The sequence below is a fragment of the Ochotona princeps genome, chromosome 24 (assembly GCF_030435755.1).
Source record: "Ochotona princeps isolate mOchPri1 chromosome 24, mOchPri1.hap1, whole genome shotgun sequence".
NCBI lineage: Eukaryota > Metazoa > Chordata > Mammalia > Lagomorpha > Ochotonidae > Ochotona > Ochotona princeps.
The window spans coordinates 3952819-3977416 of record NC_080855.1 but is presented as its reverse complement, the minus strand read 5'-3'; the positions used below and the strand labels follow the sequence as shown (position 1 = coordinate 3977416).

General features: G+C 55.7%; 2 protein-coding genes across 4 annotated transcripts in view; both read right to left on the bottom strand.

Annotated features, from left to right (window-relative positions):
- Positions 1-18695, bottom strand: part of RSPH10B (radial spoke head 10 homolog B) — a 42807-nt gene extending 24112 nt beyond the window's left edge. For 2 of the 3 annotated variants that reach the window (XM_058680289.1, XM_058680290.1), the window contains exons 1-10: positions 18441-18695; positions 9989-10064; positions 7948-8016; positions 6614-6787; positions 5341-5426; positions 4788-4908; positions 3770-3946; positions 2909-3074; positions 1332-1453; positions 644-833 (exon numbers count right to left, since the gene is read on the bottom strand). In XM_058680289.1, the coding sequence (XP_058536272.1) occupies positions 644-833; positions 1332-1453; positions 2909-3074; positions 3770-3946; positions 4788-4908; positions 5341-5426; positions 6614-6787; positions 7948-8016; positions 9989-10064; positions 18441-18682 (1423 nt within the window). In that variant the 5' untranslated portion in view covers positions 18683-18695. Of the gene's footprint in view, positions 1-643; positions 834-1331; positions 1454-2908; positions 3075-3769; positions 3947-4787; positions 4909-5340; positions 5427-6613; positions 6788-7947; positions 8017-8681; positions 8745-9988; positions 10065-18440 lie in introns of those variants that run through there. The other variant, XM_058680291.1, reaches the window with a different exon arrangement.
- Positions 18696-21053: 2358 nt separating this feature from the next.
- Positions 21054-24598, bottom strand: part of PMS2 (PMS1 homolog 2, mismatch repair system component) — a 31420-nt gene continuing 27875 nt past the window's right edge. Inside the window, exons 13-15 of the mRNA XM_058680292.1 lie at positions 23622-23722; positions 23324-23493; positions 21054-21373 (exon numbers count right to left, since the gene is read on the bottom strand). Of these exons, the coding sequence (XP_058536275.1) occupies positions 21230-21373; positions 23324-23493; positions 23622-23722 (415 nt within the window). The 3' untranslated portion in view covers positions 21054-21229. The remainder of the gene's footprint in view (positions 21374-23323; positions 23494-23621; positions 23723-24598) is intronic.

Sequence of the window (24598 nt, the reverse complement as noted above, 5' to 3'; positions counted from 1 at the left end):
TCTCACAGAAAAACAAAATTAGAAGTTTGAGTTTTTGTGCAAAAAAAAAAAAAAGTTTTGAAATCCATACAAGCATGGTATTTTCATAATATGCTTTTTCCATATATATTTTTCAAAAGGTTTTTGTGCCAGCATAAACTTGTTGGTAACTGTGCTCCTGGGCACTCTGAAGTTCCCTCTTACATGAGGCACTGAGGCCAGCGTGTTTGGGCACCACTGTTCAGCTGGACTGTGCCCCAACCAGACTGTGGTTCTAGGGCATGGGCACCGATGGCGGGCATTGGGCACAGCTGCTTGGGACACCTACAGCCTGGGCTCCATGCCCAGCTCTGCTAACGGACACCCTGGCAGACAGTGACTCCCATGTGGGAGACTGCAGACTGAGTCCCAGGTGCCTAGTCTCCGCCTGGCAGGTGAGCCAATGGATAAAGAGCCCTCCAGCTCCTCTCTCCCCACTTTTCAGCTAAAATGAAGACAGTTTAAAAAAAAATTACAACAAACTTAGGAAGGCCAGGCGGTGGCCGACAGCGCAGAGTGGCAGCTGTGTCCTGAGATCGCCTTGGGCACAGACCCGGTGGTGACACCCAGGACACCCGTGGCATCTGGCGCCCTGTGAGCCAAGGCTCACGCCTGCAGGCCTCACCGCTCAGTATCCTGTCCATGTCGGCGAGGGTGAGCTTGTAGTGGTGGAACTTGCAGTCCTTGAGGAAGCGCCAGAAGTGGAGCTTGGTCATGAGGAAGGTGTTGTCGAGCGACTGATCGCAGCCCAGGCTGCTGTAGAAGCTGTAGATCCTCCTCAGCTCCGTGATGTTCCTCAGCACAGCGTATTCCACCTGCAAGGCACAGGCGCTGGGTCCCTCCGCCCTGCCCCCCTGCTGACTGAATCAGGTAACGCACGCCAGGTGACAGTACTGGGTCCTTATCACCGAGCATGAGCCTGGGGCGGATCAGCAGTGTCCCTGACAGTAAGTCAGGAGGGCCTGCTTGGACCTGGGCGCTCTCCCTGCACCCTGACACTGAGTCTACTCCATTCGGGAGACCCTGCAGAGCAGAGTAGCCAGCCCGCTGGCCAAGTGTCAGACTATCCTGGGCCTTCGCAGCAGCCAGTGGCCATTGCTCATATCGAGCCATGTCCAGCCCACCTGCAGAGCCCAGGCAAGGTGTCCCTGACATGGCTCCATAGCCTGGGCCCACTGAGTGATCTAGGCATGGGAGCAACATGACCATGGCATTGGCGTGCGGGGCTGCCAGGCCGAGCAGGTGTGCCCCGAATTGGAGAGCGCCCGGGGCACGTGGTGCAGCCTGAGGCTGGGATCGTGACAGGGTCCTACCTGGCGCTTCTCCTCAGGCTGGTCCTTCTTGGGGTACCTGTTCAGCAGCAGGTTGATGCTGAGCTCCACACTGGAGCCCAGCACCGTGTGGCTCTCGCTGCCATCCAGCCTCCTGATGATTTCTGCCAAGGTAGGGTAGGCGGGGGTACTCGTGAGAACCGAGGCTGACACCACCAGTGTTCCATCAACACGAAGCCCCCACGAGCTTGTGTCACAGCAGCATGCAAAAGACTGGCCGAGGGGCCTGTGCTGTGGCACCCTGGGTTAAGCTGCTTCATGCAGTGCCGGCTTCCCATTTGGGTGTCAGTTCAAGTCCTGGCTGCTCCACTTCCCACCCAGCTCCCTGATAATGTGCCTGAGAAACCACTGGAGGATAGCCCTGTACCTGCGTGGGAGACCCAGAAGAGGCTCCTGGCTTCAGATTGGCTAAGCACTGGCCATTACAACCATTTGTGGAGTGAACCAGTAGATAGAATGTTTCTTTCACTGTGTCTCCCTCTCTCTGTTAATCCATCTTTAAAAAAGAAAAAATCTTTTGGGCCCGGCGGCGTGGCCTGGCGGCTAAAAAGTCCTCGCCTTGAACGCCCCGGGATCCCATATGGGCGCCGGTTCTAATCCCCACAGCTCCACTTCCCATCCAGCTCCCTGCTTGTGGCCTGGGAAAGCAGTCGAGGACGGCCCAAAGCCTTGGGACCCTGCACCCACGTGGGAAACCTGGAAGAGATTCCTGGTTCCCAGCTTTGGATCGGCCGTTGCGCTCACTTTGGGAGTGAATCAATGGACGGAAGATCTTTCTCTCTGTCTCTCCTCCTCTCTGTATATCTGACTTTGCAATAAAATAAAAATAAATCTTAAAAAAAATCTTTTAAAAAATTAAACGGGGCCCGGCGGCGTGGCCTAGCGGCTTAAGTCCTTGCCTTGAATGCACCAACATCCCATATGGGCACCAGTTCTAATCCCAGCAGCCCCACTTCCCATCCAGCTCCCTGCTTGTGGCCTGGGAAAGCAGTCGAGGACGGCCCAAAGCTTTGGGACCCTGCACCTGCAGTGGGAGACCCGGAAGAGGTTCCTGGTTCCCGGCTTCGGATCAGCGCAGCACCGGCCGTTGCGGCTCACTTGGAGAGTGAATCATCGGATGGAAGATCTTCCTTTCTGTCTCTCCTCCTCTCTGTATATCTGATTTTATAATAAAAACAAATCTTTAAAAAAAATTAAATGGCCAAAAAATAGTTGCTAGAGGAAATCTGTTTTCTGAAGCTTTAGGAATATTTGTGAAGACTCCACCGATAAAACACTTTGTATTGCTTCTTTTCTCTCTGTATGATTTATTTACTTCAAGCAGGAAGGGAGGGGTGAGAGAAAGAGAGAGAGATTCTTCCCGCCCTTGGTGCTGGCTCCCTCACCACACGCCCACACAGCTGCAGCTGGAACAGGCTGACGCTGGGAGCACAGAACACAGCCCGAGGGTGACGGGGGCCCCAAGCTGGAGCTGTCATCCCCCGCTGCCTCCCAGGGTCCACGGGAGCAGAGGGTTGCTGTGGACCCCACGCCGCCAGCCAGGCTGGGCAGGCTCTTACCGGCGCTGAGGAAGGATGGGCTCTGCTGGCACCTGGTGGGCGTGTCTGAGGACAGCTCGAAGCTACAGCTGCTGGAGACCTCAGCCTCGTGGTCAGCCAAGAGGGCGATGTGGTCGTTGTGGAACAGGCCCTCGTACACGCGCCCGTTCTTAAACGTCAGCCGGCCCTGTGGACAGGAGGAAATGTGGCGAGGTCCAGGAAGCTTCCCTAGGGCCCTGCTGGTGATGGTTGTGGGCTCAGCCGTCCCTGCTTCCCCGTCTCCGCCCCCTAGCCTCTCCCTCTTCCCAACTCCAAGGTCACTTTCATACACACAGTATGAAGAGTGTCTGTCACACCCCATGGACTCTCCTGATGTTTGTCAAGTCTTGGGCAAAGGTCAAGCTCAGCTCTGGGAAGAGCGTCCCCTCTCCTGTGAGCCATATGAGACGTGGGTGTGAGTTCTGGGGCCACCGCAGCTGACTTGCAGTGCTGAGAGCCGGGCAGCAGCCATGTAAGGCAAGGCTGACTTGGGGGAGCAAGGGGCAACTCTGTAGGACAGGGGTGGGGACCCGGACATTTCTGAGCTACTGACTTGAACCAACCCTGAAGCCCTCATTATCACAGAGAGCAGATAAAGTGGTTGTAACAACAAAACAAAGCTATCCCCCCATTCCATCCCCACTACACACACACAAGTAACAAACCAAATAACCTTTATGTACATAGGAAACAGCGAATGCGGGAGATCTCTTAAAACTCGCTGAACTGCTGCTAACACAGCAGGGACTCGGCCAAGTGACTGGCTCATTGGCAGCTCCCCTTCCGCTGCATCCACACTGCCCTCTCCAGGTCTGGAGTGCCTCATCCCATACGGGCACTCACCATGCCATGCTTCCTGTCACAAACCCACTCGCCCTCGTACGTGGCACCGCTAGCATAGTAGAGCTTCCCGTGACCGTGGCGCCGCCCGTCCACAAACTGCCCTACGTACTCATTCCTCAAGGGGTACTGGGAGTTGGGGATCCTCTTGAGGAACCACGTGTGCGTCCCAAAGCCGTTCTGAAAAGGAAGCAGACCGCCCGCCAAGAATAGCCTCTTTTTAACCTCAAACCCTTTAAGAACCAGCGAAGTAGGGGTGAGCATTTAGTTTAGCTGTTACAACCTCTCCGGGGACACCCACACCCCGCCTCTGACATCCAGGCACCTGGCCCCAGTCCCGGCCCCACGTCCACCCCGGCTTCCTGGGAACAGTGTTCATCCTGCAAAGCAGCAGGTGGAGCTGCGGGATGTGGGTCCCCAGACCCACATGAAGGACTCAGAGGTTCCTGGCTAGAGCCTGGTCAGTTGCGGCTGCTGTGGGCATGAGGGAATGGACCAGGGAATCTTGGTCTCTCTCTGACTTTTAAACAAACAAACAAACAAAGTAAAATTGGGTTAAAAAACAATGATGGTTTGAAGGGGCAAAGAATAGGACTCTGGGGCCCGGCGTGGTAGTCCAGTGGCTAAATCCTTGCCTGGCATGTCTGGGATCCCGTATGGGCGCCGGTTCTAATCCCGCTTACTCCACTTCCCATCCAGCTCCCTGCTTGTGGCCTAGGAAAGCAGTCGAGGACGGCCCAAAGCCTTGGAACCCTGCACCCGGGTGGGAGACCTGGAAGAGGCTCCTGGTTCCTGGCTTTAGATTGGCTCAGCTCTGGCCATTGCAGCCACTTGAGGAGTGAACCAGTGGATGGGAGATCTCTCTCTCTCTCTCTCTCTCTCTCTCTGTTCTCTGTAACTCTGCCTTTCTAATAAAAATGTATCTTTTAAAAAAAATTAACAAGAATGCACAATGTAAGACTGCCAGCAGTCCCCTGAGACAGCACTGCTGCCCGTCATGCCCTCGGTGGTCCGCACCTACCTGGACGCCCCTCTCCCACTGGCCCACGTACTCCTCGTTGCTCTTCAGCCACCTCATCCTGCCTTCCCCATGGCGCGTGCTGTTGTCCCACTGACCTTCATAGATGTTTCCAGATGCATAACTGGGGGAGAGGGGGCTGCTGAGCCACATCCACATGGACCTGGCTTCAAGCCCGACCACTGTGGCCAGCTGGGGAGTGAGCCAGTGGACGGAACCGTGTGTGCTTTGTGTGTCTAGAACAATCTGACCACTGTGGCCTGTGGGAGTGAGCCAGTGAACAAGACAGCATTCGGCCTAGAACAGCCCGACCACTGTGAGGAGTGAGCCAGTAGACGGACCACACATGCTGTGTGTGTGTGTGTGTGTGTGTGTGTGTGTGTGTGTGTGACTCTCCTGCTCAAATAAATAATCTTTTAAATACTGCAGCCAGTGTGCATGGAGAGTGTCCCCTGGAGTCAGCGCATCTGCCCTTTAAGGAGCCCAAGGACAGAGGATTTGGACCCATCAGCCCTGCTGCACCCCAACCCCACCACGGGCTGGCAGCCACACCTACCATCGTATGCCCCAGCCCTGGCGCTGGTTGTACACCCAGTCTCCCTCATACCAAGAGGTGCCCTCCTGATTGTAGTAGATGGTACCCTGAAATAGAAGAGTGTACCCTTAAAATACACACACACACACACACACCACGCTTCATAATCATGTAAAGATAAAATGATTTTAAGGAGTGTGTGGATGCACAGCCGGGGCTTCCAGGAAGGCCTGGCAGAGCTGGGAACAGCGCTCTGGGGTGCCTCCATGGCAAACGGGAGACAAGCAAGCCCAGCAGCGGGATCCTTACAGTGCCATCTGAATTCTACCAGTGTTTCAAAATTCTCAACCTTGGGGCTGCTGCAGAGGGTAGCCGGGTAATCAGTGCCCCCCTTGGAAACTCGTTCCGGTCCAGATCCAGCTCCCTGCCTGTGACCTGGGAAAGCAGTCTGGAATGGTCCAAAGCCTTGGGACCCTGCACCCACATGGGAGACCCGGAAGAGGCTCCTGGATCCTGGCTTCAGATGGGTTCAGTTCTGGCCATTGTAGCCACTTGGGGAGTGAATCAGCAGATGGAAGATCTTGCTCTGTCTCTGTAATGTTGTCTTTTAACTGAATCAACAAACCATCTAAAAAAAACCTGAAAACTGCAACATTTTTTGTCTACAGCAACTTTGGCTCAAAGTGGTCACAGCCAACGTTACTGGCAGAGGCAGCGGAAGGTCCAGCCACGGTGGAGGATGGGATGGTCACTGCACGACCCAGCGGGTCCACCTCTGCATGCTGACTCAGGAGAAATGAGAACAGAAACTCAAATAAACCCATGCGGTCTTCTCCCCTCCCACCCACACAGACCCAGGGCAGCGCTGGTCCTCAAGGACAAAAGATAGCAGCAGCCCGGGAACCTGCTCACGGATCTGCAGGTGTGACAGACACCGGCTGCCCACAAAGCAAGTGCGGCTTATCCCTGCCATGCCTGGGGGCCCCCAGAAGCCCTGATCGATGTGAAGGCAGCCAGACAGCCCACCCCCAAAGTCACAGACAATTCCTCTTGCACGAAACGCCCACAGGGGGAACCCACAACTCCAGGAGTGGAGCAGGTGGTCCGAGCAGAAACGCTGCACAGAGCTGGAGGCCATGCGAAGGGCTGAAGGGACTCAAAAGAGAAACTCCCGACAGGTGCCTTTCTTGCCCAACATGGACTTGGCCTCGCTCAAGAAACAGCCCATGACTGCTCTCTCTGGACCACCCCGCACGTTGGGAAGGACGCCCTGTCACGTGACTGCCTCACTCACCTTCCCGTGCCGCTTGCCGTGGCACCAGTGGCCGACGTAGGACACAGGCCACGTGCCGCACCGGAACATGCCGAAGCCGCTTCTCCGGCCATTGACCACCTCCCCGTTGTAGGCGCTGCCATCCGGCCACGTGTAGGTGCCATGGTTCATGGGCATGTTTTTCACAAAGTCCCCCTGCAGGGCAGGAAGGCCTCCCATGCTGCCCCTGTCCCAGCCTCCTGGGATCTCCCCTGCGTGGATGCCCAGAAAGGACAGCGCCCCCTGAAGGTTGTGTGCAGGGATGACGACCTGGGAAGCTGGAAGGTGCCACATAGTAGGTGGCTTCTGCTCTGAGCTCAGGAACTAGAGGTTCTTGGAAGCCACCCTGAAGGAGACCAGGTCACAGGTCACAGGTACCGCAAGGGACAGGGACCAGTCAGCCTTGGTGGTCACTACTGGAAACCTTCTTTCTGTCTTGGTACAGTCCAGCACACATTGGGCTCAGCAGGCACCGGGGGCCTCTGCTTCTTTCCCTGGAACCAGAAACCCTGAAGGCAGCCAGTCCACAGAGCGGAGGAGACCTCACAGCTGGGTCAGACCACTGGCTGGCTGACCACTGACCATGGCCGCTTATGCATAAGCCCAAATCCTGCCCATGGACTGTCCCTGCAACCGGGGTAGGAACCAATGGGCCTGCAAGAACGACTCTCAGAGCCAGTGCTGTGGCACAGGGGATTAAGCTCCGACTTGCAATGCCAGTATCCCACCTGCTCCCCCTCTGAGCCAGCTCCCTGCTAATGTGCTTGGGAAAGCAGGGAGGGATGGCCCAAGCGTTTGGGTCCCTGCACCCACACAGCAGAACCAACAGCAACTCCTGGCTGCTGACTTCAGCCTGGCCCAGCCCTGACTGTTGATGCGTTTTGGGTAGGAGGCAAAAATGTCCCTACTGTGGAAGAGAAACCCATCCTGGCAATAGATTTTGAAATACACATACATGCCCTGCCACTGCTTCTGCCGAGCAGGGTGTGGGGTACAACAGCCACACGACAGAACCCCACAGCCGGAGCTGGAGGAAGAGGTACAGACAACTAAAGGATGTGTGGATTAAAAAAGAAAAAAAAAAAGATTTCAAACCAAATCTTCTCCTGTAGTTCCATTTTCCTGTGACCCTCCTGGTGGGCCCTCGTAAGCACTTGGGCTGCACCCGCAGGCCCTGCTCGGCAGCCAGCCCTGCAGCCAGCCCTGCAGCCAGCCCTGCAGCCCCCGGCTTCCTGCCCGTTTCCCACCGGCATGCTGAATGCCCTTCCTGACGACAGCGGGTTGGGGCCATGGAGCACCTCCCTGCTGCAGCTCACCTCGTATTTCAGTCCGTCGGCCCAGATGTAAGTCCCTTGGCCGTGCATGAGTCCCTCGGAGAACATCCCCTTCCAGACAGAGCAAAGCAACAATGCATCCTTGGAAGGCAGCTGGCCACGCAGTGCCTGACCTGCAGACCACAGCATGGAGCCCTGGCCCCCACGGGCCACCCGGACATGCTGTCTGCCCCACGGGGGACTGGAACGTTCCTCTGTTGGGTTTGTTCTCGGGAAGGAATGCCCCATTCCTCAAACCTTACTGCCAGGCAGTCTTGCCTGGTGCTTAATTGTCCTGTGGGGTAGGGAGTTTGGTCTTCAGGCTGGGATGCCAGCTGAGCCACCTGCAACCCCACATCACAGTGCGTGTGTCCCATGCCCGACAGCCAGTCCAGCCCCTGTATCTAGCTTCCTTGCCAACACCAGACACTGAGAGGCAGTGGGGATGGCCCAGGTAGTCGGGTTCTAGGCTGTGTTCCTGACTTCTAGCTTCGCTCCGGCATTATGGGCATTTAGGGAGTGAAAAGCAGATGAGAGCATTCGATCTGAACCCACTCCTGCCCCCTATCAAATAGTAATTTAAAAATAATGTTATTTTTGTTTCAACAAAACACAGAGCAATATAAATATTTCTAAAAGGAAAAAAAAGACTCAATGTTATGTTTAAAATTAACATGCCCATATAAAAATACCAACATAGGGGGCCGGTGCAGTGGTGTAGTAAGCTAATCCTCCACCTGTGGTGCCAACATCCCATGTGAGCGGCAGTTCAAATCCCAACTACTCCACTTCCACTCCAGCTCCCTGTTGATGGCCTGGGAAAACAGTCATGGATGGCTCAAATCCTTGTACTCCTGTACCTACATGGGAGACCTGGAAGAAGCTCCTGGCTTCCAGCTTCAGATCGGTTCAGCTCCAGCTACTGTAGCCGTTTGGGGAGTAAACCAGCAGATGAAAGATCTATCTCTCCCTCTCTCTGCGTAACTGTGACTTTCAGTAAAATAAATAAAGTTAAATAAATAAATAAATATATATATATATATATATATATGAAAAGAAACATAGCGAACTGAACGCATTTACGGTAACAGGACGATGATCCTGAGATTTCACTCTGATCCATGTTTGCACAACAGACAAACACCAGGACCAGAGGGAGCAGGTGTGTTGTGCAGAGCCCAGTCACCGCTGGGCCATGCGCATCTCCTAGCAGACGGCCTGGGTCCCAGTACCAGCTTCTACTGACACATACCCTGCAGGAGCAGGTAGTGGGACACACACCCTGGGGGCAGCAGGTCACAGCTCAGCGACTGGGTCCTGCCACCCACAGGTGAGACCAGGCAATACTCCTGCCTCCTGGTGTTGGCTGAGCCCAGCACCAGCTATAGAGCTTATCTGGGGAGTGACTCTGTCTCCACTTCTCAAATAGATTTTTTTTTTTTTTTTTTGGAAGGCAGTGTTAGAGAGGAGAGGCAGAGAGAGAAATCTCTCATCTGCTGGCTCACTCCCCAGGGAGTACAGTGAGTGCAGAACTGTAGCTGCAATGGCCGGACTAGGCCGGTCTGAAGACAGGAGCCAGGAGCTTCTTCTGGGTCTCCCACGGGGGGGGGGGGGTGTTCAGGGGCATAGGCCCTTTCCCAAGCCATAAGCAAGAAGCTGGATGGGGAGTGGAGCAGTTGGGACTTGAACTGGCACCTACATGGGATGCTGACACTACAGGCAGAAGAGCAACCTATTATACCACAGTGCCAGTTCCCAAATAAAATTTTAACATATTTATTTATTTACTTATTTGGAAGGCAGAGTTGCAGAGAGAGAAGGAGAGACAGAGAGAGGGATCTTCCATTTGCTTGTGGCAATATATCCTTTAAAACCAGGAAAATGTTACAATTCTGACCACTTGGGTTATACTGAGCCATGCTTTTTTCCATAAATGTGTAACCAGGGATTAGAGAAGCTTAGCATGAGGCCCCAGTTTCTGTGGAAAGATGAGCGTGCCCATGCCCCTGCAGCTGGCTCCCCGTGCAGGTGCTGCGGTACTCACATGGTACGTGCAACCTCCTTGGAAGACAGCAAAGCCTTCGCCTTCGTACAGTCCCCGCACCTTGTCCCCCTCGTAACTGCAAGGACAGAAAACTCGAGTCATGAAGGGCATGAGAACCGTCACCACAGTTATGGAGGGAGTGGGGAGAGAGGAGCAGAATGTTACTGTGATTGTAGAACTGTAGCTACATGCACTCAATCTTTTTTTCTAAGGTTTATATTTTATTGAAAAGTCAGATATACAGAGAGGAGGATCTTCTGTCCGTTGATTCACTCCCAAAGTGGCCGCAACGGATGGAGCTGAGCCGACCTGAAGCCAGGAGCCTCCTTGGGGTCTCCCATGCAGGTACAGGGTCCCAAGGCTTTCGGCCGTCCTCAACTGCTTTCCCAGGCCTCAAGCAGGGAGCTGGATGGGAAGCAGGGCAGCTGGGATTAGAACTGATGCCTATATGGGATCCTGGCACATGCAAGACTAGGGCTTTAGCCGCTAGGCTACTACACTGAGCCTGAACTCAATCTTTTAATTACAAATTTAAAATTTTTTTAGTTATTAGTTTTTATTTCTGATGATTTTATATAGTTGATTTGGGGGTTAGGGTCAAGGGCTACAGGAAGGTGGGTGAGATCACCATTTCCACATTCTCTTTCTTTCCTTCCTGTATCTGGGGGAAGGGAAGAGATAAGCGAAGAAGCCACACCCAGCATCCCAAATGCCTCTCTACCCCAGGATGGAAGACAGCCTCTCAACACCACCCCAGGGTTCCCGATGAGGGGCATGCTCTGAGGGTCCTGCTCATGAGGTTTGATACTTCAACAGTTCTGAATTACTGCCGATCTTGCCCCTCCAAGCACGATGAAATCTCTCCAGAATCTACTGGTTGATATAGTCCACCTTAGAGTTTCCATTTGATAGTTATTCACTGCCAACACATGGCTGGGGAAATGGACTGATTTGTTCTGTCCTCTGTTGTGGTACCAGGTGTCCTCTGCAGGTTCCAGTGTACTGCCATATCCTCCATGTACACCAGGACAAACTGTCCACTGCTCCATCTAAGCCACTGAGGAGGCCCAGCTCTGACACAAGCACTCCACAGCTAGACCATGGAACCTGCAAATCTCTCCATGGTTGAGATTCTGAGTCCAGCAATTCAGTTGGGGGGATCCCCATAGACACTTCATCTGGGTGACCCCAGACCTGATTCTTTTGTGTGATTGCCAACATAGGGTCCGATACAGCCCATTGCCCCAATCAGCTTATGCATATGCTGGTGGTTGCAATTGCTGGATCAGTTCTGTCTCCAGCCTTGTCTTCTACACAATCAAGTGGTGTTGGAGGCCAGTCCAATCATGCCCACCGCACACTTGGCCCTCACACAAAACAGCGGGAGCTGCAGCCTAGTAGGAGCGACCCACTGTAACCCCCACCAGGCTCACCCACTGCCCTGGTTCCTGTGCTTGCCAGTATGTACAGCAGACTAGTCCAGTCTGTTTCACATCCCGTTCAGCTCTCATTCATGTCATGGGCATTGAAGCTTAGTTCAACCCAGCCAGCCCCACTATCCAGCCCACACAAATGCCAGTGGATGGTACTCTCTGTCTAGCTATGCCTGCCCAGTCCTGGTTCTCTTGCTCACCAGTGGGAGTGGCAACCCAAGAGGGAGATACCCCGTTTCCCTACTGGGCCCACTCTCACTCCCAGATCCAGCACTCTTCAAGTGGCTCTTCAGTTTAACTTGACCATTATTGCTCTGCTGTGTCAGCATCTGCCAGCTGATGTTGCAGCAAAGACCAACCAACTCACACCCACTCTGATTTATGCTTGTGCCAGTAGGAACAGTCAACCCAGCCTGACTTCCCCCCAATTCAACTTACATGCAGGCCAACAGGTGTTGTAACCCTGACCAGCCCGGCATGGTCTGCTCCCATTCCAACTCACACTCTCCAGTGGGAGTGGTGGTCCGCTAGGGGAACCCCTTCCTCCCCAGGTCTCATGTGCTGGATGGATACTGCAGTCCAGTCTGGCATGGCCCACCTCGACTCGACATTTGCCAGTGAGTGCTGCAGCATGGCCAGGCCTGGCCCAACCCCAATTCCAACACTCGATGGTGGGGGCCACAGCCTTGCCCAGCCCAGGCGGACCCCAGTCCTGGCCTTCATGTGAACTGGCTTGTGTTGTGACCAACCCGGCCTGACTCACACTCTATTCTGGTGCTGATTCACCAGTGTTTACCCCCGACCTGCGCTAGATGTATGCCCGTGGGTACCATTCCCTGGCCTGGTCCGGGCTGTTCCCTATCCTGGTTCTTGTGCTCACCTGCATGGACTGTGTCCCAACAGAGGAGCCCCCCAAGCTCCTCCATCAGAACCTTTTTCAATGCCATATCTCACGCACACTGGTGGGTCCACGGGCCAGCCCTACTTAGTCCACATCCTGCCCTAGCAGGAACAGTGGCCTTTCCTGACTGCCTTTCACTCATTGCAGTTTTTACTGTTGGGCATTGCAGCCCAGCAAAGCCTGGTCCTCACCCAGACACAGCTCACACATGGCTCAGCAGGTGCAGACCCAGCCTAGCCTGGCCTACACCTACCCTGGTTCTCACGAGCACAGTGGGTGCTACAGTCTAGCCTAGTCGGACACACCCCAGACCCAGCCCACATTTGTATCAAGGGACACTGCAGCCATGCCCAGACCAGACAGCAGCCCCCAGTCTGGCCCCTGCACTCACCAGTGGGAACCCCAACCCAGCCAGGGTTCCCCACCTAGGCCTGTTCCCAGCCATAGATCATGTGCATGCCAGTGATTGCTTTGACCCAGGTTGACACAGCCCCTCCCGTCTTGGCCTTTGCCTTAGATGCTGTAGTCTGGCTTACCCCCAGTCCCAGTTCTCACTGGCAGGAGCTGGAACCTGGCCCTGCTCAGCCTGCTCCCATCCCTGGCTCATGCAAACTGGTAGGTGTGAAAGCCTAGCCCAGCACAATCTGTGCTCCAGGCTGGTTTCTGCACTTGCCGGTGAGCTAACATTTGCTCAGCCCTGCCTGGTCTGCCTCCTTCCAAAACTGGCCCACACATTAGCCAACAGCTGGAGCTACCTTCCCAGTCTGCCGACCGCCAGACTTGGACCAAGTGCTCACCAGTGTGAGCTATGACCCACTAGGGGAGTTTTCCAGGTTCCCCCACTCGGCCCACTCCCAGACCCAGATCTCATGCATGCCAACGGATGCTAGGCTCTTGCCCGGCATAGCCTGCCCCTCCATTTTGGCCTAGTATAAGTTGGTGAATGTTGTGGCCTGGCCCGCCCCAAATCGTGTTTTATGATGCACATGCAGGTGCTGTAGCCTGGACCTGCCCAGATTATTCTCGGTCCCTATATCCGTGAGTATGGCAGGTTCCAACGTCACACCTATCTCAGCCCATCCCCACCCCAACTCGAGCTAACCAGCATTTCCACAGGGTTTGGCCCACATACCCCCACAGAATCTACCCCCAGACCTGGTTCTCTCGTGTGCTGCTTATTGTCATGGCCCTGTCTAACATGGCCTGTCCCCTGTTCTGACAGGTCAGGTACTGGGATCTAGCCCTGCTGGACAGAGCCCCCTGCCCTAGCTTTCACATGGACTGACGTGTGGTGGTCAGCAATATTCCATGCTAACAAGCCCAACTCTGGATTCCCACGTGGGCTGGTGTATCGGTCTGACCCATACAGATCTTCCAGTCTCTCCCCTCCAAACCAGCAGGTCTCAGCCCCTCGCTTACCCGCAAGTGCAGTGACCCTGTCATTGAGTGTCCCTCAGATTCATTCCTCATCTACACGTACTGTGGCCTTATCCATGGATGTCCCTAGGCAGTAATTCCAGACCTCCGAGACCCCAGAGTTTGCCGCCAGGTGGCCAGTGGGTGAAGCCCAGTTCTGTTGTCGCTCTGGCCACCCGCAAGCCCAGGATTCGCCTACCGCTTGGCAGCAGTGGACAGGGAGCTAGGCCCTCAAGCAGGAAGCCTGGCTCGGCACAGATTCTCCCAGCCAGAGCCATGTGGCTGGGAAATTCAGACACCTGCCACCTCTGAGCAGATTGTCCTGGACTCATACAAATAAAATTTTAGAGAAATTTTTAAAAAGAACTACATACACAAAGCAATGCAGCAAGTTGCTACCTGGTGAAAGCATGATGACCGGGATCGTATTGCTCATTGTTTACTTCACTGGCCTCACGGATGTGCACACAACCAACCAGGCGGAGCAGCTGCAGCAGGGAAACTGCCACTGGGGCCATCCACAACTCCTGCCGGCCTGCCTGGCTCCAAGTCCCTGCTCCGCCTCGCTCCCAGCTTCCCGCCTGTCGCATCCTCATGGGAGACCAGCACGGAGTTCGAGGACAGTCACACAGGGCCGGTGTGGGTCGCTTTGGGAACGCAAATTCCCAGAGAACAGGACTTGGTCCCCAAATTCACAGGCAGCTGTGTGATCGCCCACAAGCTGATCGCCGCCAGCCTCTGCGTGAGGGGTGACAGTTACACCGATAAGGCTGTGGCCACAGCAGGTGTGTTCAGCGAGCTGAGACAGAAGGGGAAAACCTACAAACGTAGCCCGAGTCCAGCAAACTAAGCAAGGAAACCCTACAGGGTTCCACCGCTCCAGAGATCTCGAGTAAGCTTCGGCAGCTGGTTTTAACAATATGAAGAAATTACAAACAGAAGACCATTTGTGGGGGGAAAATACAGTAGCACAGATGACTTTCCCAAGAGAAATGCTGAAATCAATTCCATTAAAATTGATTTCAGGGACTGGTGCCGCAGTGCAACAAGCCAAGCCTCGGCTGCAGCACCAGTGTCCCATATGGGCACTAGTTTGAGGCCCAGCTGTTCCACTTCTGATCCAGCTCTCTGCTAATCTGCTAATGTGCCTGACAAGGCAGAAGCTACCACATGGGTAGCCTGGCCCAGCCCTTGCAACTATCTGGGAAATGAACCAGTAGATGGAAAATTTGCGTCTTTTCTTCTCTCTGCAACTCTGCATTTCAAAAAAACAAAGATAAATCTTAAAATTTTTTTTGATTTTAGTAACAGTCATGGGACACCTGCATGTTCCACTAACTGCCCGACTCTGTGTTGGAGGTTCCAGTCGATGCCAACACCAAGTGACGTGTACAGTTGGCATCCACGCCAATGCTGATGTACAGTAGCTTCGATGCCAATGCAGAGATGTGAAATGATCTTGACTTGAAGATGGCAACATGACCCTTCACCTACAAGCCCCAGGAGACTGTGCTGTCACTACTCAGCTGTTCGAGTATAAAATTGGAATGGAGTTGATGCGGGAAGTCACTTACTTTTTTAATTTTTAAAAAGTCTTCTATTTGAGAAGCAGAGACAGGCTGTGGGTGAGGATCCCACATCGGTGGGGTAGCGTCCTCCCCGCTCCAGGCCTGACCCAGCTCCTTGCCAGCTGGGCAAGCAGCGGAGGGACCTGCACCCATGTAGGCGACACGAAGCAGCTCGTGGCTGCAGACCGGCCCAGCAGCCTGTTGCTGCAGCCATCTGGGGGTGAACCAGCGGGTGGACGACCCCGACCTCCCCTTCCCGCTCTGTAACTGCCTTTTCACATAAATATAGAAGGTCTCCCACTTGCTGCTTCGCTCCCCAGATGGCCACAATGGCCAGAGCTGAGTTGATCCAAAGCTGAGAGCCAGGAGCTTCTTTCAAATCTTCTCCACAACTTGCGCCATCCTCCACTGCTTTCCCAGGCCACAAGCAGGGAGCTGGAGGGGAACTGGCGCAGCCAGGACACAAACTGGCACCCATATGAGATGTTCGGCACCACAAGGTGGAGGATTAGCCTGTTGAGCTACAGTACAAGTCCCAATATAAAAAATAATAATAATAAGAGGAAAGAGGAGAGGCACAGCTCAACCCCAAACATGACGGCACGGTCATCTCGCACTTCTCCTGAGGCTAACTAACACCTAGCCCCGGTGGGAAGCTGGCCCCCAGCGACCAGAACAGCTGCTGCAGTCACTGAAGGAGGAAGTCTCCACAGTGCCCTGCAGGCCGAGGTCGGCTGCCTGAGGCTCGGAGTCGGCCCTTGCTGCCAGCAGGGAGCGCAGCCTCTGCACAAAGTGGGAAGGCAAATCTTTCATAAAATGACATACTTAATGTGCATCGTTGAAAAGCTTAGCGACAGCTGGGCCCGGCGGTGTGGCCTAGCAGCTAAAGTCCTCACCTTGAACGCACCAGGATCCCATATGGGCGCCGGTTCTAATCCCGGCAGCTCCACTTCCCATCCAGCTCCCTGCCTGTGGCCTGGGAAAGCAGTCGAGGACGGCCCAATGCATTGGGACACTGCACCCGCGTGGGAGACCCGGAAGAGGTTCCAAGTTCCCGGCTTCGGATCGTCATGCACCAGCTGTTGCAGCTCACTTGGGGAGTGAAACATCGGACCGAAGATCTTCCTCTCTGTCTCTCCTCCTCTGTGTATATCTGGCTGTAATAAAAAATGAATAAATCTTTAAAAAAAAAAAAAGAAAGAAAAGCAAAGCTTAGCGACAGCGGGGAGGAATACAGGAAAGAATCTCCCATCGCAGTTCACCTCCTACATGCCTACAACAACCCGATCAGGTACCAGGGACTCCAGCCGGGTCTCCCACGTGAGCGGCCCCACGTGCTGCCCCCCGGGCACAGGAGCAAGGAGCTGCAGCAGAAGCGGAGGGGAGGCCCGAGGCCAGGCAGTGCAGGAGGGACGAGGACGCCCAAGCACTGGCTTCACTGGCTGCATCACGTGCCGACCCCATTTTCCACAAACCTCTGAAGGGGCCACGTAGGTGTCTACCAGCAGGAAACAAGCAAGACAAGGTCTGTACAGGAAATGACGAGCTTGACTGAGGGGTGATGCTGGGAGAACCCTGAGGAAAATTCTGCCGGAGTGAATGGAGAAGCCTGGGGCCTGGGTCTCCAGGAACAGGGGACGGCATTGCACACAGGGCCCTTGGTGTGAGCAGAGACAGAAGGAAGCCGGGAGGTGGCAGGGGAGTGGCTGTGAGGCAGAACCTCAGCTCTGCGCAGGGGAGGTGACGGCCGCGGCAGCCTCACCTCACCTCCAAAGAATCCACACAGGGCTTCACCGCTCCCCACCTGCCACGACCAGACAGTGCAGAGGGCGAGGGTGACCGCCCCCCTCCAGGACTTGGTGGCTCCCGCCCTGGATGGCTGTTCTGGGGCAGCCAGGCACGCACGGTGCTTGCAAGAAAGCTGTGTGGAATCGAGGCTAGCACTCACCTCCAAAAAAAAAAAAAAAAAGCCTGCCCAGTTCAGGTGAGCTATTGTGAGGGTCCAAGTGTCACGAGACCTGGCCCTAGATTCCACCCATGATCTTACTGTTGTAGCTGCTGAGCTTTGGGGTGCTCTGTGATGTGACATGGTAGGTACCTCGTACAGAGACAAGGACCCATGAGAGCAGCACAGATGGGGACATGGCAGGGGAGCAGATGACCATGGGAGACCACCATGGAAGAAGTGAGCGAGACCACCATGGAAGAAGTGAGCTCTCACTTCTTTTCCTCAATTAGGAGCCCAGGCTCGAGGGTCAGTAGCGTTTTGGGGCCGTTGAGCCAGCCCTCAGCCTGTTGAGCCAGCACCCCATCCCAGCTGGCTGCTCCACCGCTTCAGCTCTTTGCTCATGAGCCTGGGAAAGCTGCAGCAGATGGCCTAAGTGCTCGGGCCCTGCCCGCACCTGGGAGACCTGGATGCAACTCCTGGCCATGCCTGGCATCTGGGGAGTGACCATTAGGCTGGAAAGCCTTCATTCCTACCCACTCTGTCGTTCTACCTTTCACGGGGGAGGAAGGAGTTGGAACTCTAGTGGACCAAGATTAACAGGGGGTTAAAAATTCAGTTTTGAAATTCTAAGTTAGTTTTAAAATAAAACAGTGGTGAGAAGTCAACGAAAGGCTACCGAGAGAGGCAGGCATGGGGCATAGTGATTCACACACCACTTAGGATGCCCGAGGCTAGGTGCCAACCAAACCTCCAACACAGCTCAAGTTTTTGGGTCCCCACCACCTACTCAGCTGGCATCTGAGTTCTGGGCTGGCACAGCCCACAAAGTCAGCCAATGATTAGGGGTCCTCTCTCTCTGCCTTCCAAATAGAATGAAAAAAAAAAGATATAAAAAATAACTTTCAAACATAAATTCCTTAAAAAAAAATTGTTACAGAAGTTGCCAGGAGAATAGAGAATGCCAAAGTGGCAGACAAAGGGTGATCAATGCAGACACAGCCCTCTGTCCCAAGGCCGCCCCGGGCACACCCGCTCGTACAAGTGAGTGGTCCTGGAGGTGGGGTGCCCGGGCACACCCGCTCGTACAAGGGGAGTGGTCCTGGAGGTGGGGTGCCCGGGCACACCCGCTCATACAAGGGGAGTGGTCCTGGAGGGGGGTGCCCTCCCCAGGCTGCTGCTTCATCACCTCTCCACGATGAGCCTGGTCAGGACGGGCTCCTCGTACTGAGTGGCATCTTTGTTCTGTGTGTTGCTGCACTCCTTGAGGCCCTTGAGCTGCGCCCCCGAGGCAGGGACCCTGCTCGAGGACACTTCCGGCCTGCTGGCGCTGCCATCTGGCTTGGCCGATTCCGGGTAATCCGAGAGGGACGCGGGAGAGAGGATGGACTTGTCTCCCTTCCTGTCCGTTCTTTTCTTTTCTTTCACCATTGCCCCCGGGAGGCCTCGCACGCTCTACACTCCTCCGAGCCGAGAGCTGGTGGGTTAAACGCCACGGGCGACTTCAGTCTGAAACAAGCACAGGGAAGCCTCTCAGCACAGGGACTTAAGCTTTCTCATGTGTCATCACTCTGGTTTTTTTTTTTAAAGATTTATTTATTTTTATTACAAAGTCAGATATATAGAGAGGAGGAGACACAGAGAGAAAGATCTTCCGTCCATTGATTCACCCCCTCCAAGAGGCTGCAATGGCTGGAGCTGAGCCAATCTGAAGCCAGGAGCCACCTCCAGGTCTCCCACACAGGTGCAGGGTCCCAAAGCTTTGGGCCGTCCTCAGCTGCTTTCCCAGGCCACAAGCAGGGAGCTGGATGGGAAGTGGAGCTGCCAGGATTAGAACCGGCGCCCATATGGGATTCTGGTGTGTGCAAGGTGAGGACATGAGCCACTAAGCTACTGCACCAGGCCATTATCTTTAGTTTTCTAAAGCTTGAAAAAACAGCCCTGAGTACCCCGCATCGGGGGTGGTGCATGGGAGTAAGCCTCTGCCCACAGCACTGGAGGCCTGCGTGAGTCCTGGTTTGTGTCCTGGCTGCTCCGCTTGGGATCCAGCTCCCTGCCAACACGCCTCAGATGGTGAAGCTCTTGTCTCCAGCCTGGCCGGCCCAGCCGAGGCAGCCATGTGGGGGAGCACTCTGCACCTCCTGCGCTCTGTAACCGCCTCTGAAACGAATACACCTTCAAACTTTCCACTGAATGCTGATACCCTTCTGCCACCTAAACAGTTTAACCTTGACTTGTTACGGGGTTCTTACGCACAGGACTCTTAGCACAAGTGACTGGCCCCTGGCCTACTGAACTCCCAGGAGCAGAACCAGTGCCTCTTGCAGAGCGAGCCAGGACCTGCCAGGACTGACCTGGCCATGGCCATGGACCGGGCACAGGCTTCAAACGCCCCCACCTCCCAGGCCTGCACCACCAGCCTGGCTGAGGCCATCCCCCGGCTCCTCACCCCAAACCCCCCCTCGGGCGCCCCCACCCAAGAGCAGCTCCCACTCCTCACCTGGAAGTGTTGGCTTGCTTTGCCCGTTCTCGCAGATCAGGGAAACATCCTAGTTGCACGTGCCTTCAAATGGCCTGAATTTTCTCACCACAGCAGCACCCGGGCCCTCACACACCTGCTCAGGCCCCTTGGGAGAGGAAGGAGTCCCATGGGGACCTGGGCTCAGCGTCCCTCCAGACCCAGCTCCGTCTCCAGGCAACCGCCCTGCCCTGTGCACTGGCATTCTTAAAGGGGCAGCAGCCCCTTCACCTCCCACCAGATCTTGGTGGGCCCTGAAGGCTGGAGGGCCAGGGCTGGGCTCTGGAGCCAGGCTGGCGGCTTTCTCAGTTCCAGACGCTGCAGCAGGGCCCCTCCCCTCAGCTCCCTGCCCCACAGAAAGGGGTGAATCCAGGCACCTGTTCTCCATGGCTGCTGCATACAAATCACCACAGACTTAGCGGAGAGAAGCGACCGGTTTATTGTCACGCAGTTCTGTGAATCAGTCCAACAGGGCAGTCGCCCTCCAAGGCGCCAAGCAGTCTGTTCCCTGGCTGTCTCTGGCTTCAGCCACGCTGCGGCCAGGAGCGCCTTCCTCCAGCTGGAGTTCCAGCTCCCTAACGTGTCTGCAGAGTCTCCTCTACCATGCGAGGAGACAGATCACAGCTCCTGGGGATGTGGACGCAGCTCACTCCGCGAGGGCCAGCTCCCGTGCAGAAGTCCCAGAGAGGCTCAGCAAACCCCCCTCCCCCCCACACACACAGCAACACAGGATTGACAGTGGACGACTCAGGGCACCTGAGCAGTGCTACCCCAGGGAATGGAGACCTCTCTCCCAGGAGCAGGCTTGCAGCTGGAGCAGCGAGGGCAGAGAGCTGGACCACACCCTCGGGTCTGTGGGGCGAGCCACTGGGACCCACAGGTGCCGCCCACAGCTCAAACGGAAGGAGATTCCAGGAAAGCTTGCTCTCAGCTTCACACCCCAAGGAAAACCAAGCCCTAGCATGAGGGTTCGCAAGGAGCACAGTCCCGTGTTGTCCCCACCCCAGGGAACACTGAGAGAGCGAAGACCTGCCCCCTGGCTTCTTCTGGGCCCAGCAATCCCTGGATCACTTGTTAAAACTAGACGAGTCTCAGAGTTGAGAACCACTCACTCCAAAAGCCCACAGTCTCACATTAATGGAAGGAAGCCAGTAAGTGCTCTTCCTCCTTATGTAAAACAGGCTCTTGTCTGTACACCACGCACACACACATGAAAGCATATATACACACACGTGGACACAAGCACAAATGGTATATGCATGTGCGTGCACACACACACACGCGCAGAGGCACAGTGGATTCTGTGTGAGCAAGGCCCCTGTGCCAGGAGAAGTTTCTCGAGCCACTCTGAGGTGGCGGAGGGACGTCGAGGTACAGGTTAGAGTTCAGACAGAACAAAGGCCAGCGGGAACCTGCCTACTCCGACAGCAGACTCCCCACAATGGGACAAGATGCAGGGGTCACTGCTGAGAAAGGATGGCTAGGTTGGCGACGTGCCGCAGCGTGGGCCTTCCGTGGGGACAGTTCCAGGGGTGCTCCATCTGCCCCATGCGGGTGACCAGCTGCTTCATCTCGCTGGGGCTCAGCGCGGTGCCAATCATCACCTGGGCACAAGACACAACAGGCAAGACGACACGGTCTGTGGTTGGAAACGCAGCTCTCTGAAGCGCTCGTCTAGAATGAGGCCGGGCCAGGTTCCCACTCATCGGAGACGACTGGGCCAACCCCCACCTCAATCCTTCTAGGCATGCTGGACCCAGCACCACCTCTGCTGCTAACACAGGTCAGACCCGACCCTGACCCCTACCCCTCCTGGCCACTGCGCCAGCCCTGCTGTCCTCCCGTGGCCCCATCCTGTCCCCCGGGCAACGGCAGTGGCCCTGCACACACTGCCCCGTGAGCCGTTCTCTGCAGTCTGATGGATGTATTGAACGTTCACGGATCTATCTGAAAGGCAGAGTGACCCAGAGAGGACAGCCAGCCACATGTTCTACCTGCTGCTTCATTCATTGCCCAAAGGGTCATAGAGCCGAGTCACGGCCAGTTCAGGAGGCAAGCCAAGGTCACTGAGCCGCTGTGCCTGGTGCCCGGGACACCGTCCCCGGATCTTCACGTGAGTCACCCACCTTCGGCTCAGGCTTCAGCTCAAATGCACTGCCCACTGTCCGGGAGCTGCACCTCATCTTCCCCTCCCCAGTGAGGCTCCCACAGAGGACAGGAGATGTCATGGCAGGCAGAGACACTGGGAAGCTGAGAGGGACAGGACAGGGGATGAACTTGAACCTGGCCTCTCTCCCCCAGCGGCACCAGTGTCACCAACATGCAGCCACAGCCAGGGGACAGGTCCCAGGGCAGGGCTCTGGCTCACTGCAGGCAGCAGACAGGAGGGAGCCTGGCTGGGGAACCTCGGGGGCAGGGAGCCCTCCTCTCACTCAACTCCCCTTCAGCACCTTCAGCTCAGGACATATAAGTCACACTTACACTTTCTTCTTCAATTTATAGTGATTTGTTTGTGAGGCAGAGAGACCAGGAGGCAAGGATGGGTTAGGCGGGGGTGGGGAGTCTGGACCAGGCCAAACCTGGTTGCCGCAGCACAATGCTGGTCTCCAAGCCAGGAGGCGGAAACCTGACCAGCTGAGCCCTCGCTGCTGCCCCAGGGGTCCGCATTGGCAGGAAGCTGGCTCAGAAACCAGAACTCAGCAGCAGCCCTCCCAGCACTCTGGTGTGGCACCGCACGGCAGCTGAGATACCGGGGCTTGGCGTACCTGGGTCCTCAGCTCATGGGGCCGCGGGCTGCAGCTACATGAGGTCTGGGCCAGAGCTGTCCCCCAACCAGCCGCTATCCCTTAACCCGGCCCTGAACTGCCTGACACTGAGGTCTCCCTCCAGTTCCTGGTACTTCTGACCCTGGGGCCCCATGCTTTCCTCACACTGTGCCCTGTCCAGACACTCGGGGCAGCCTCCAGCTCCACTGGCACACCCCAAGCCCTGGCACTTGCTGCCACTGCTTCTGCAGTGACACTCTTGCCCAGGGTGGGGAGGGCAAGGCTGTTTCGTCTCCAGGAAGCAGCTCACAGGCCACTGTGCCCACAGCGGCTCACTGCCCTCACTTGCACCAGCTGCCACTGCTGGTCCTTTCCTGGAACAGGGCACACCCTAATTTCTGTTTCTTTCTTTCTCTCAGCCACCGACCAGCCGTAAGGGCCTCTGTGACTCAAGACAGGACTTGCCACACATAGGGGCCTCATGAATAAACGTCCTAGCCTTTCGGATTGCTTAGAAAGACTTTGTGTGGACAAGAAGTGGACCGCCAACCTCTGCCACCACCACCTGCCAGCATGCAGCTGGGGAGTAGCCGCGGCGGGACAACCCGCAGCGACTAACACGGGGCCCCGAGGGACTGTGGGGTGCTGTCACCACCTGTCACGTTCAGGGACTGGCGAGGTGCCACAGCTGTGCCAGGCATAGCAAGAGCAAATGACAGAGGCCAAGCAGGGAGGAGAGTGGGAACGAAGGGTTAGGGCGCTGCTGAGCGAGCCGGCGGGGCTACTCACAGACTTGCGGCAGGCTCTGGAGGCAAACATCTGGCGGACGCGCGACGGCCGACACATGACTCCAGGGCTGTCGCTCAGCATGAAGAGCAGCTCATCTATGTCCTGCGGCCCAAAGGTCCAGTTCTTACTGGTCGGCAGAGACACCAGCTTAGCCCTTTGGGTGACCGGAGCTGAAAGAACCAGATATCTGTGGGGCTGGGGGCTGGCAGAGCATGCCGGCGTCACCCAGCCACCATGGCCCCTGCCGCCATGGCCGCTCTGCACAGGCCCGACCACGCCAGGCCACACCGTGACTCACCGCCTTCATCGATCACGAACTCAAAGCCGTTCTTGCGGAAGACCTCCAGGTTCTCCAGGAGAATGGCCTCGTTGACAGCGGTCAGGTGCAGGGGCTGCGGCCTAGGAGACACACAGCAACCTCCAAGGGCAGGAACGAGGCGGACACAGCTGTGCTGTGCCTTTAACTGCTCCCAGAAACCACTCGAAGGATGCCATCCAGCAGCGTGCCTTGCCGTTATTTGGGCATCACAACTGCCTGGCAGTTCCTCCTGCCACGTGCCCCCCCTTTTACAGCTTAGGAGACTGCAAGAGCCACCTGCTCTTTCCTCACTCTGTCATCCCACTGCAATGGCCTGCTTGGGCTTTCCCGTTTGACTTTTACATTCTAAGGACAACGACTTCGGGTGGACACTGGGCCAGTGGGTAAGCTCCACAGGGCCGCCCACTTCCCAGACAGGCCTGTCTGGACTTCACCCTGAGTCTAGCTGTGCTGACGTGCACCCGAGAAGGCAGCAGGGGTGACTCAAGCACGGGGGAGACCCACATTGAGCTCCCGGCTCCTGGCATCGGCCCGGCCCAGCCTAGCAGTTGCAAGCTTGTAGGGAGTGAGCCAGAGAATGGAGGATCTTTTTCCTTTTCTGCTTTTAAAAACAAATAAATAAAAACACTTTTTAAAAAGCCAATTGAGGGTCCAGTGAGATGGCTCAATGGCTAAGTTCTCACCTTACAGGTGCTAGGATCCCATATGGGCACCGGTTTGTGTCCCGGCAGCTCCACTTCCCATCCAGCTCCCTGCCTGTGGCCTGGGAAAGCAGTCGAGGACGGCCCAAAGCCTTGGGACCCTGCACCACGTGGGAGACCCGGATCGACTCAGCTCCAGCCATTGTGACAATCTGGGGAGTGAATCATCGGATAGAAGATCTTTCCCTCTGTCTCTCCTCTGTAAATCTGATATGCCTTTTCAGTAAAAATAAAACCCTAAAAAAATTTACAAAC